Source organism: Nicotiana sylvestris, chromosome 4 (assembly GCF_000393655.2).
Source record: "Nicotiana sylvestris chromosome 4, ASM39365v2, whole genome shotgun sequence".
Taxonomy (NCBI): Eukaryota; Viridiplantae; Streptophyta; class Magnoliopsida; order Solanales; family Solanaceae; genus Nicotiana; species Nicotiana sylvestris.
In genome coordinates this window covers 70,750,966-70,764,262 of record NC_091060.1, presented here as the reverse complement: position 1 = coordinate 70,764,262, position 13,297 = coordinate 70,750,966, and the positions used below count along the sequence as shown (strand labels likewise).

General features: G+C 35.2%; 1 protein-coding gene and 1 non-coding gene across 2 annotated transcripts; one reads left to right on the top strand and one right to left on the bottom strand.

The window, feature by feature from the left end:
• Window positions 1-278: 278 nt before the first annotated feature.
• On the bottom strand, window positions 279-1,195 carry LOC138889682 (protein gar2-like). The gene is made up of 2 exons (XM_070173016.1): window positions 1,177-1,195; window positions 279-1,045 (listed from the first exon to the last, which is right to left on the bottom strand). Exons 1-2 carry the CDS (start codon window positions 1,193-1,195, stop codon window positions 279-281), a joined length of 786 nt encoding a protein of 261 aa, XP_070029117.1.
• Window positions 1,196-9,275: 8,080 nt separating this feature from the next.
• TRNAT-UGU (transfer RNA threonine (anticodon UGU)) lies at window positions 9,276-9,347 on the top strand. Its single transcript has one exon. It is a non-coding gene; the product is annotated as a tRNA-Thr (tRNA).
• The last annotated feature ends 3,950 nt before the right edge of the window (window positions 9,348-13,297 follow it).

Below are 13,297 nucleotides of genomic sequence, written 5' to 3'. Positions count from 1 at the left end.
TCCCAGATCCTAATATAGGGCTGAGATGTGATCCTATCTCTGAATTTGTCAGCAATATACTTAGAATTACAAAGCTTGTTTTTGTTCATTGGATTGCACTTGTTAATAGGATGATACTTCTTAATTATAAAATTCCCTGAATCCTTGTCAAGACTTGCAAATAACTCCCACTGAAAAATCTTTGATTTACATTTCACCCTTACCCTAGTTGCCTCATTAGGTCTGAGTTTCAACTATGCATGGTATTTAATAGCATAGTCAGTCACTGCCTTCCTAAATTATTTGACATTCTCAAATATCATGCCAAGTTCAAAAATAGCCACAACACAATCTGGATCATATCTTAACTTTGTACTCTTCCTTCTACTTGGCAAATCAACACCAATTTCATCTTCCACATCTAGCTCATCATCAAAATCATCACTACATATATCAGAACTATCAATATAGTCCTCATCCCCACCTAATTTACCAGCATATTTGTCTGCCTTGTTCTTGCTAATGTCTTCAAAGCCTCTATCTATTTTTCCTTCTCCTAGAGGTACTTCTACATGAACAGTTGGTTTTTTCCTTCTTCTAGCCTTTAGCTTGGTTCTCTTTTCATTCCTAACAGCTATCAACTCTTCCTCAGCATCACTATCATCTTCTTCTGGTACAACATCAAACTCTGAGTCACTACTACTGTCTAGATCTGAAATAGCACCATCAAAGTCTGTAACATTATCTTCCCTTACTTCAGTTTCAGTATCAACCTCTTCCCTTACTTCAGTTCCAGCAGCAACATTTTCCCTCACTTCACTTTCATCAACAACATTTTCCCCCACTTTACTTTTAGCAACAACCTCTTCCCTCTCTTCTGTTTCAGCAGCAACCTCTTCCCTCACTTCACTTTCATCAACAACATTTTCCCTAATTTCAGTTTCAGCAGCAACCTCTTCCCTCTCTTCTGTGTTTGTTTCCCCAGATGCCTCATTCACTTCACTTAAACCTATTTCTGGACCACCAATAAGTCTAGTAGGAGACACATTATCCACTACCTCAGGGTCTAGAACAATATGTTGAATATACAAATGTAACTAGTCTCCATTTTCAAGGTTAGACACAATATTCAATAATTGTGCATCCTATCCACATAGACAAAATTCTTAGTTTTCGGGTCTTGGTAATAGAAGCTACCCACTGTGGCATATCCCATTTTTTAGTGTAATATAATAATTCTGGAATAGAAAAATGGTCTTTATCAATATCAGCTATTAACACCTCTTGTTCCCCCATATATTTCGAGTCAAGGTCAAGGGTAAAATTACCGCCATGGTAAAAATTAACAGCAATAAAGTCTGACATCACTATTTTAATATTGCCCAATTTCTTTAAAAAAAACCCTAATTGTGGTCCCAAATCAGTCCCAACTCCCACAGAGGCCCACCACTAAAATGACTACAATACAAACACTAAAAAGACTTACCCTTTCAGCACTTCAAATTTGAAATCAAGCAGCGCTTCAACAAGTCAGCACCGACAATATACTGATGATCATTCTTCAAGCACATATTTGGACAAAATCAAACAAATAGAACAGATATTTACCTATGGCACTAATTACCACTCAATATCAAATGACAACGAAGCAAAATCAATGGACATGCATCGCTTTGGGCGGATTTTACTGGAATCGAATTTGGGACTTAGGGATTTTTTGGTCGTTTGTTGTTTTAGGAATGTGTAAAGAAGGTTATAATTAGGAATAGAGTAAATATGTTTGGTTTAGCTTGTAAAATAATCTATGTGTCATGGTAAAAAATGTGTCAATTTTTAATTGGTTAGATTATCCATGCTGGAAGCGCGTAATCAAACGCGTCAAAAAAAATTATAAGCCCGGGTCGAACGTGTTAAACTGGTGCAGTAAAAGTGTTTCGGTGGAAAATGGCTTAGTTGAGGTGTTCAAGTGAACTTTTTTTGATAGTTTAAGTGTCTGACTATGTATTCTGCCGAGAAAAAATATTAACAACAAATTTCTTGTACATTTGATTTTGATGGAATTTTGTTGTAGCAATTCCTTGATACGCTAGTGTATATGCATGTAAACACCAGACAGTTATTTTTCTGACTATTAATGAACTTCATATGTGGTTATTTATTTATATTTATTTTATTTGTCATTTCAGGTCATACATTATAGCGGTCAAAATCTTCGCTCATGGCAGATTACATTATGATCAAGAGTTGGAGAATATTTTTATGTTGCTTATTGTATGTAGCTACTTTATAAAATAACTTGTTAGATGCAAAATGACACTAGGTGTTAGATTTAAATAGGTTAGCATTTTGTTATGTTGTTGACACTTTCAATTTTTGGATTAATAATTTCGGTTGTTGCGGATTAATGAAGTGCATTAAGACCTTTGAAGAGTATTCATTTTTAAGGTTAATAAGAATATCAGGCATTAACTAACAATGATGGAAAAACTCTTTCTTAATAGATAGTGACAATAAGAAAAGTTTTTAAAGAATCATTGTTATAGCAATTAAATGAACTTTTATCAACAATAATAAAAGCTATTAAAAAAATAAATGAAGATGGATATAGCTTTAGTGGCTATTATATTTGTTTCCAAAAAGGGATTTTTTTTACCGATTATTAAATTTACTTTTAGCGGTAATAATAAAAGCTGCAAAATATAGGGCTTATGGAATTTTTTGTGAGTTTTAGTGTTTATTATAATTGCCAGTAATATTTGCCACTAAAACTAAAGGACTTTTACCGGCCATAACATGGACCTTTACCAGCATTTAGATAAATGGCCGCTAAAGCCTTTGCCGACGCCAGCTTCAACGGCTAATAATTAATTGCCGATAAATGTTTTTGCGGCCATTTCTATTGCCGCTATAAAGAATTTTAATTGCCGCTAAAAGCATTTTTTGTTATAGTGATATGACAAATATTTCTTTATTTTCTCTCGTTGATAATGTTCCCTTCGGGGTCTATCCGATGCCAACCGAAGTTGTTGTCCTCGGTCTTGGTTTTAACTCGCTTCATCTTCCATTTGTCCCCGATTTCATGTGTGAAGCGATTTTGCCCTATACAATATCATTAAGCAAATGTTGTGATGTTATATTAGTCGTCCACTTGTAACACTTGTAGTAAGAGTGTAAAATTTATGATAGGATACAAAGTGGGAGAATAAGGGTTTATATAGAAATTACTAATGTAATTGTCTCCTAAGATCACGCCCTTCAGATATCAACCTTATTAACTTGTTCCGACCGTTATACTTGCAGGATTTGTAACTAATCTATAGTTAATATTGGATCCCGAATGTTTCAAAATTTGCTGATCTACCTTATGGTGCGTGAAAAGCTTTTTGGATGATCGTTTCGTGATGGCATTATTATGATCTTAGTTCAGATGATCTTGGTATAGATAATCTCGGTACAAATGATCTCGAATACATTCTTGAACTGACCTTCCTGTTCGACGCTTCAAGATGATCCTATCTTACCTAGGTTGATTAGGCATTGTTTATCATGTATTGACCGTTATGTTGTGCACGTGGTGAATCAGTTTTTTACCAACACAATTACATTCAAGGAAGATTCAGGGGGAGGGGGGATAAGGGGGTCCCTTTGTTGAATATGTCAAAAATTCATCCCACATCGGTGGGGGACTTCATTTGGGGGAGAATTTCACCCTATAAAAGAAGGCATAATGCTTAGGATTTAAAAACATCTCTCATTTGCCTTGTTATCTTCTTAAGACATTTGTATCTTCTCTCTTTAGTATTATTTCACTTGTATTTTTGGAGTGGAATAAAATATTGGTTGTGTAAGAGGAAGTAAGCAAAATTGGTCGAACCTCGTAAATTCTGGTGTTCCTTTTATTGTTGCTTTATTGTCTTATTTATTATTTGGTGACTGTCATAATTTTTGGTATAGTAGTTGTGACTCATTCACACTATATACATTTGGCTTCTACAACAATTGGTATCAGAGCCAAGTTACTGTCTAAGTATGCTCTGTGGTTGCAGCATAGTTTGATCTTCCACATCAGAAAAGATTCATCTTGTAATTGAGTCAAGGTTCTATCTGAGTATGCTCTGTAGTTGCAGCTTAGTCTGATCTTCCACACCAGAAAGGAAATAATCTTGATTTGTGTCGTCAGCTATTAAATAATATTTATGTCAAAGATAGGAGACAATAAACAAGAAGAATCTACATCAAGTGTCAACAATACGTCATCATTGGCATCTTCGCTTATGACAAGAATTGTGTCAAATGCGAAATTTGCGGTAGAAATTTTTGACGGGTCAGGACATTTGGGATGTGGCAAGGCGAGGTTCTAGATGTTCTTTTTTCAACAAGGGCTAGATCTTGCAATTGAAGAAAAGAGACCAGATATTATTGGAGAATAAGATTGGAGAATTATCAACCCTGTTGCTTGCGGTACCATTCGATCCTACCTTGCTAGAGAGCAGAAATATCCAGACATAAAGGAAACTTCTGCAAGTAAATTATGGAAAGCACTGGAGGATAAATTTTTGAAGAAAAACAGTCAAAATAAATTGTACGTGAAGAAGAGACTATTTCGCTTCACCTATGTTCCTGGTACCACGATGAATGAACATATCACTAATTTCAATAAGTTGGTCACAGATTTGCAAAATATGGATGCAACTTTTGATGATGGTGACTTGGCCATGATATTGTTGGGGTCAATTCCTGATAAGTACGAGCACCTTGAAACTACTCTACTCCATGAAAATGACGAAATTTCTCTCAGAGAAGTTTGTTCGGCTTTGTACAGCTATGAACAAAGAATGGGAGAAAAACAGAAGGGCGGAGAAGGAGAGACACTGGTTGTGAGAGGTCGTCCTCAAAATTAAATGAGGACAAAGAAAGGAAGATCCAAGTCAAGATCTAGACCCAGCAAAGATAAATGTGTCTTTTGTCGAGAAAAGGGGCACTGGAAGAAAGACTGTCCGAAGTTGAAGAATAAGGCCAAACATAACAATGGAAAGGCCATTATGGATTCAAAGATAGCTGATGGTGATGATTTAGACTTCTCATTAGTTACAACAGAGCCATCAACATTATCAGACATATGGTTGATGGACTCGGCTTGTAGCTATCATATGTGTCCCAACAGGGACTGGTTCGTGGATTTTAATGAAGAAGAATATGGAGTCGTCCACACAGCGAATAACAATCTTCTTACCTCATATGGCATTGGTTCAATACAATTAAGGAACCATGATGGAATGATCATAACATTAACAGATGTTCGATATGTACCGGGTTTGAAGAAAAATTTCATCTCTGTGGGAGCCCTAGAATCAAAAGGGTTCAAAATCATTGCAGAAAATAGAGTGATGAGAGTATGCTCCGGTGCACTAGTGGTAATGAAGTCTAATCGGAAGAACAATAACATGTACCGTTATCGCGGTAGTACATTGGGACAATGACAATAACATCCAGTGACGAAGAAAAGGCAGAAGCAACCAGGCTATGGCACATGCGCTTGGGACATGCTGGAAGTAAATCCTTGAAAACTTTATCAGATCAAGGATTGTTAAAAGGAGTAAAGGCTTGCAACTTGGAGTTTTGCGAGCATTGTGTCAAAGGGAACAGACAAAGGTTAAATTTGGTACAATGATTCATAATACTAAAGGCATTTTGGATTATGTACACTTTGATGTTTGGGGTCCTTCCAAAACACTTTCATTGGGTGGGAAGCACTATTTTGTAACCTTTGTTGATAATTTTTCTCAAAGAGTGTGGGTGTATACAATGAAGAGCAAATATGAAGTGTTGGGAATTTTTCTCAAATGGAAAATGATGGTGGAGAATCAAACATGCAGGAGGATCAAGTGTATTCGCGCAGACAATGGAGGTGAATACAAAAATGATCATTTTAATAAGGTCTATAAAAATGATGGCATCGTCCGACACTTCATTGTCAGACATACACCACAATAGAATGGAGTAGCAGAACGTATGAACCGGACCTTGCTGGAAAAGGTACGGTGTATGTTGTCCAATATTGGCTTGGGTAAAGAATTTTGGGCTGAGGTAGGTACATATGCATGCCACCTCATTAATCGTCTACCATATGATGCTATTGATGGCACGACACCATTTGAAAAATGGTATGGAAAGCCTGTTGTAGATTATAACTCTTTGCACGTGTTTGACTCAACCGCATATTATCATGTAACAGAGTCAAAATTGGATCCAAGAGAAAAGAAGTCTATTTTTATGCGGATTACTTCTGGAGTCAAAGGATATTGCTTATGATGTCCTATGACAAAGAAAGTAATATTCAATAGGGATATTACCTTTGATGAATCTGCTATGGTAAATAAGGTAACAGAAGATACCAAACAAAATGAGGGTGCTTCTAAGCAGGTGGAGTTTCCTACACAAGAAGCAGAAGAGGAATCTAATAAAGATTATCCTCTGGAAGAAGAGCCAGTAGAGAGGGAGATTCCAACTCAGGAACCTCAACAACAACTTGAATCAATAACAACTAGCAGGCCAAAAAGGACAATAACAAAACATGTTCGTCTTATAGAGACGGTTGCTTGTGCTGCCTCAATTGTAGTTGATGATGTTTCTACCACTTATAAAGACGCAGTCCAAAGTTCAGAAGAAGAAAAGTGGAGGATTGCCATGAATGATGAAATACAACCCTTTCATCAGAATCATACATGGAGATTGGCCAATCTCCCGAAGGGAAAGAAAGCAATTGTGTGCAAATGGGTATTTGCAAAGAAAGAAGGATTTCCCAACCAAGAAGATGTTCGCTACAAAGCAAGATTGGTGATCAAAGGATATGCTCAAAAGGAGGGAATTGATTACAATGAAGTGTTTTCCCCAGTTGTAAAATATTCCTCTATTATAATTATGTTGGCTTTGGTAGCACAGTTGGATTTGGAACTAGTTCAAATGGATGTAAAAACTGCATTTTTACATGGAAACTTGGAGGAAGAAATCTACATGACTCAGCCAGAAGGATTCAAAGTTGCTGGAAAAGAAAATATGGTATGCAAACTTGAAAAATTATTGTAGATTGAAACAATCTTCTAGACAATAGTACAAGCGATTTGACAAGTTTATGTTGCGGCAAGGGTACAAGAGAAGCAAATACGATCATTGTGTGTATTTGCTCAAGCTTGAAGATGGTTCCTTTGTATATCTTCTCCTATATGTTGATGATATGTTGATAGCTTCCAAGAATTCGGAAGAAATTGATAAGTTGAAGATTCAACTGAAGAAGGAGTTCGAGATGAAGGATCTGGGTGAGGCAAAGAAAATTCTTGGCATGGAGATAATTAGAGATAGACGTTCAAAGAAACTCTGTTTATCTCAGAAAGAATATTTGAAGAGAGTACTACAACGTTTTGGCATAGATGACAAGACTAAGCCAGTTAGTACTCCACTTGCTCCCCATTTTAAGCTAAGTACTACTATGTCGCCAATGGATGAAGCTGAACGAGAGTATATGTCAAAGGTACCATACGCAAATGTTGTTGGTAGCTTGATGTATGCAATGGTTTGCACAAGGCCTGACATTTCACAAGCTGTTGGAGTTATTAGCAGATATATGCACAATCCAGGGAAGGAGCATTGGCAAGCTGTGAAGTGGATTCTACGGTATATTCATAATACTGTAGATGTCGGGTTAGTTTTTGAGCAGGAAGACAATCAGTCTGTAGTTGGATATTGTGACTCAGATTTTGCGGGTGATCTGGACAAACGAAGATCAACTACTGGTTATGTGTTTACTTTTGCAAAGGCACCAGTTAGTTGGAAGTCTACTTTGCAGTCAACAGTTGCTTTGTCTACAACAGAGGCAGAGTACATGGCTATTACAGAGGTTGTGAAAGAGGCAATTTGGCTTCAGGGGTTGCTAAAAGAGCTTAGTATTGGACAAAAAAGTATCACAATTTTTGTGATAGTCAAAGTGCTATTCAATTAGCGAAGAACCAAGTTTATCATGCAAGGACGAAGCACTTTGATGTTCGGTATCATTTCGTACGAGAAATCATAGAAGAAGGTGGAGTCACTGTGAAGAAAATTCATACTACGGAGAATCTTGCTAATTTACTGGCAAAAGTGGTGACTGCGGTCAGGTTTCAACATTGTTTGGATTTGATCAAAATTGTTGAACACTGAAGATTGAAGATGAAGACACAACCAAAATTTGTTAGTAAGAGAAAATTGAAGATGTGGAACTTTGCCAAGGTGGAGATTTGTTGAATATGTCAAAAGTTCATCCCACATTGGTGGGGAACTTCATTTGGGGGAGAATTTCACCCTATAAAAGAAGGCCTAATGTTTAGGATTTAAAAACACCTCTCATTTTCCTTCTTGTCTTCTTAAGACATTTGTATCTTCTCTCTTTAGTATTATTTCACTTGTATTTTTGGAGTGGAATAGAATATTGGTTGTGTCCGAGGAAGTAGGCAAAATTGGTCGAACCTCGTAAATTCTGGTGTTCCTTTTAGATTGCTTTATTGTCTTATTTATTATTTGGTGGCTGTCATAATTTTTGGTATAGTAGTTGTGACTCATTCACACTATATACATTTGGCTTCCGCAACACCCTTTAGTTGAAAAATTATATTTTACATATAAGGTTAAATCTGTCTTATACCTCTATATGTTATATTTTGAATCCTCATGACAATGACAAAGCCCAAAAGCATAGCTCAGTGGTCAAGGGGGTTCAAAATCTTTGCGAGATCGTTGGTTTAATTCACATTTGCCATAATCTTTTTTAATTTTTTAACTTTTTCTTTTTTGAACCGCTTAGCGAAAATTCCGACTCCATCACTAATTACATGATGTGATATATATATATATATATATATATATATATATTTGTGTATGTGGGGATAACAATTACAACTCAAATATACTACTCCATGGATAACAGATATCCGACATGTTTACAAATATATATATCTGGTTAAATAGCTAGCATGAATTTGTGTCAACTTTACACAGTTCTGGTGGCAGTATTTAGCCAAAGTCCTACTAATTGCATCATTTACCTAAATTTTGCTCAGAAGCCTAGGAAAATGAAATGTAAAGGTTACGATGACGTCATACATATAGAACAGTCCCAGAACGTTGAGGTGGCATAGCATTTTTACATTTTCTAGAAGAATAACACACCGTTTTGACATTTACTTGGAAATAATAGCGGTATTTGACTAAGGGCTATATGAAAGACATGACTTCAAAATTAAACTAAATTCTTTCGTAGAGAAAGAGCCCTTATAGCTCAGTGGTAGAGCGTCAGTCTTGTAAACTGAAGGTCTGCAGTTCGATCCTGCATGGGGGCATCTCTCTACTATTTTAAATCATTTGATTTTTCTAGTGCAACTAATACGATGCTTAACTTTTACAAAAAAAATAAAAAAATGCACCAACTTTTTCTTACTTATAATTTCCCTACTCACTCCTTTCCCTTTGATCAACAGTATAATTTTGATTGTACATGTGATAACTAGAAGGTTCTTGAAATCAAGTTGTGTACTCACACTAATATGTTACTATGATATATTTCAACTTCAACTATACATAAATATTGTAACTAATTAACTGCGCAAATTTTCTTTTGAAAAGATAAAGTGTGCATAACAAAGTTATGAATCATTCAAAAATTATGTTTTTCACGTTTTATTTCCACACATACTTGAATATCATGCATTCACTTTTCATTAGCAGCTTACAAAATATTATAACGGGCCGACCTGTTGTTTTGAGTACTAGCTTTTCATAGCTCTATTTGATAATTTAAATTGTGAATTTTTAAAGAAAATGTGATTACGAGACTTTTCATAGCTCTATTTGATAATTTATAACTTGCGTGTGTGGTTCGGGTAGATTTTCGAAAAATTAAATTGTGAATTTTTAAAGAAAATGTGATTTTTGGTAAACAATCACGGATCAATGTTTTGACAATTGTGATAATTTTGAACTTGTACGTATGTTTGGTTGGGGTCCCAGGTGACTCGAGACCATTTCGGTGCATTATTTGAAAAGTTGGAAAAATGAGTTTTAAACTTGAAAATTCTAGAGTTTTGACGATCAAATCTTGTTGTTTGATATTATTTTGGTGATTTGAGTGAGGGAACGAGTTTATATGATGTTATTACACTTGTGTGCATGTTCGAATTAGAGCCCGAGGGTAGGGTTGTTCACGGTTTGACAGAAAACCGATTCAAACCGAAAACCGAACCAAACCGATTAAGTAAACCGATATTTTTTCTTGATTTGGATTGGTTTTAAATTTTAAAAACCGATAATATTTGGTTTGATTTTGGTTCTATTATAAAAAACCGAAAAAACCGAACCGAACCGATTAATTATATAAAAATATGAATAATTATTGATATATGATATAATATCTTTTTGTAAATAATTTTAAATACTTTATGCATTTTAATTATAATTTTGAATTTTGATTTATCCTACTTATATCTTAAAAGATTGCCTAAGCCCAAAAGAATAGGAATCTGCCAATTTTCTTTTCCTTAAGAGAATCCAATTCTCTAACCTACACACATACTTTTTCCTAATAAAAGAGTTAGAAAAAAAAATCTACGACAAGAGTAAAGAAAGCAAACTCAAATTGCAAGACTATAGTAGCTAAAGCCTGAGAAAGTAAACTTTTAGTTTGTTTTTTGTTCATTTTTTCGTATAAACAGGTAAATAAACTTTCAGTTCCGAAATAAATATATAAAAAACATAAATTTAGCAAATTATTTTCAGATTGTTGTCTAGTGTTGTTTTACTATTATCGACTTATCATTAGCTTACTAGGAACCGAAAAACCGAACCAAACCGAACTAAACCGATGGTTTGTATGTAATTTGGTTTGGTTTTGGTTTTAAAATTTTGAAAACCGATTAAATTAGTTTGGTTTTGGTTTTAATCAAAAACCGGCTAAACCGAATCGTGAACACCCCTACCCGAGGGGCTCGGGTGAGTTTTGAATATGTTTTAGAAGGAAATTAATGAATTGCTGAAGCCAAATCTGGTGCAGCTGGGCTGCAAGTCTCGCAAATGAAAACACTTGCTCGCAAATAAGATCTTCGCTTTTGCAAAGTCATGCTCGCATTTGCGGCGGTTGCTGGGGGATGAGGACTTCGCTTTTGGGAAGATAACATTGCATTTGCAACTGGTGGGAGTATCACATTTGCGGAAGATGGGTCACATTTGCGACCCTCGCGGAATTTGGGCTCCTTCGCTTTTGCGACTTCTGTGTCTGCAATTGTGAACAGGTAGAATTCGCAAATGCAAAGGAAATGTCGCATTTGCGACTACTGCACAGTTGGGACACTAATCGCATTTGCAATCAGTGGTTTGCTTTTGCGATGGTCGCAATTGCGAACAAGATATCTGCAGTAGGGTAAAACAGGAAAATTTCGGGACATAGCTCATTTAAACTATTTTTCAACTCTAAAGTCAATAGAGACGGTTTTGAAGAGAATTTGCTTCCCAAATTCATTGGTAAGCATCGTTACTAGTTTTCAATCAATTTCAACTACTTTTTCATGAATTTTAATATCAAATCTATGGTTTTCAAAGTAGAAATAGAGGTTTTGGGTAGATTTTACAAATTTTGTAAAATTAAGATATAAACCATAAATTGAGGTCGAATTTCGAAAAAATATTATATATTCAGGCTCAAGGGTTAATGGGTAATCGAGATTTGGTCAGAATCTTAAATTTCGACCATGTAGGTTCAGGTTTATGTTTTTCAATTTAGTTAAAGATTGAATATTTTTCACTTGTGGGTAGTCTGTAAAGCTTATTTTGAATTGTCTAAATGCTTTTTGGTTAGATTTGATTGGTTTGGAGGCTTGTTCTAAATAAAAACCCGTGGTTGAATATTGATTGTGTTCCGGAATGAGGTATGTCTCTTGCCTAGCTTTGTTGGAGGAACCTTTTCCCACTAATTGATATTATTTGCTATATTCGGGGGTGATGCACATACGGGGTGACTAGTGTATATGCATGTTCCATGGTCTCCATGCTCGGAAGGGGAAATTATATGCTTCTATATGCTTTTGTTGAACATGATGATCACTTAACCTAAGCTTCATTTAATTGGATGACTAACTAACTCAACTATCTACTATTAGAAATTATGTTAGAACATATGATATCTTAAAAAGGATTTAATGTGATGTTTTCGAGATTTATTTGCATACTTACACTTGATCGTAGTATCAGGAACCTATATCCATACATGTTAATGTCATGCTACTCGAGCTTCTTTATTCGTAATAAGAGATGGTGATTGGGGCATTAGCGCTATGTTTGGTACGATGTGTATTTCTGTGCGGTTGAAATGATGTTGACACGAAGAGTAATTCTGTGCGGTTTGAAATGAGATTGATTTGTTGATTATTACCATGCAAAAAGAATGAAAGTTGGATTTTCTGTTATGATTACTCATTTGTTAAGCACTTACATGCCCTTTTACTTTAATTTTTATTAATGTTTGATGTTTTGATTGATACCTTCCTTTTGAGTTTCTTGTGTAGTTACCTCTGTGTTTTTCCTTTGGCCTGTATTGTTATAGTTATGTCTTTACCTTGTCTGTTACTATTACACTTACGTTTTTTCTTTATTTACTTCTGCTAGATGTCTTCTTCAAATTAATGCATATACTTGTTATTAGCCCATACATGTTACATGCCTCTAATTGTCACGTGATTTACTTGTTAGATGCCTTAACATGCTACATGTCTTCACTCACTACATGCTTTCACATGATTCATGTCTTCACTTAGTATATGCTTTCACTTACCTTATGCCTTCATCTATTAAATGTCTTTACTTGCTACATGATTTCATATATTAAATGCCTTCATTTGATCCATGTTCTTATTTAACAAGTATTTTTACTCGTTTCATGTTTTACTCTCTTTTGCTTAATCGGATTGGGTGAATGTTTAGATTGGTTGTGTGTTATGTTTTGTGGAATCCTTGTCATTATATATGATAGACTAGATTTTGATATTGGACTGCTCATCTTACTCTGTTTAAGTTGTAATACCTAGTTGAATATCGCGTGCTCGTTTTTTTAGTATTACATTGTAAACTTTTCCCGTGTTTGATCATTGTTGCCATTTTATATGATATTATAATATATTAGGATCAGGTTGCATGCCGCAATAATATTTATTGATATCGGTATCGAATTGCACGTCATAATAGTGTTTATTAATATCAGGATCGAGTTGTACTCCACAAATAGTGTTTATTGATATTGGGATCG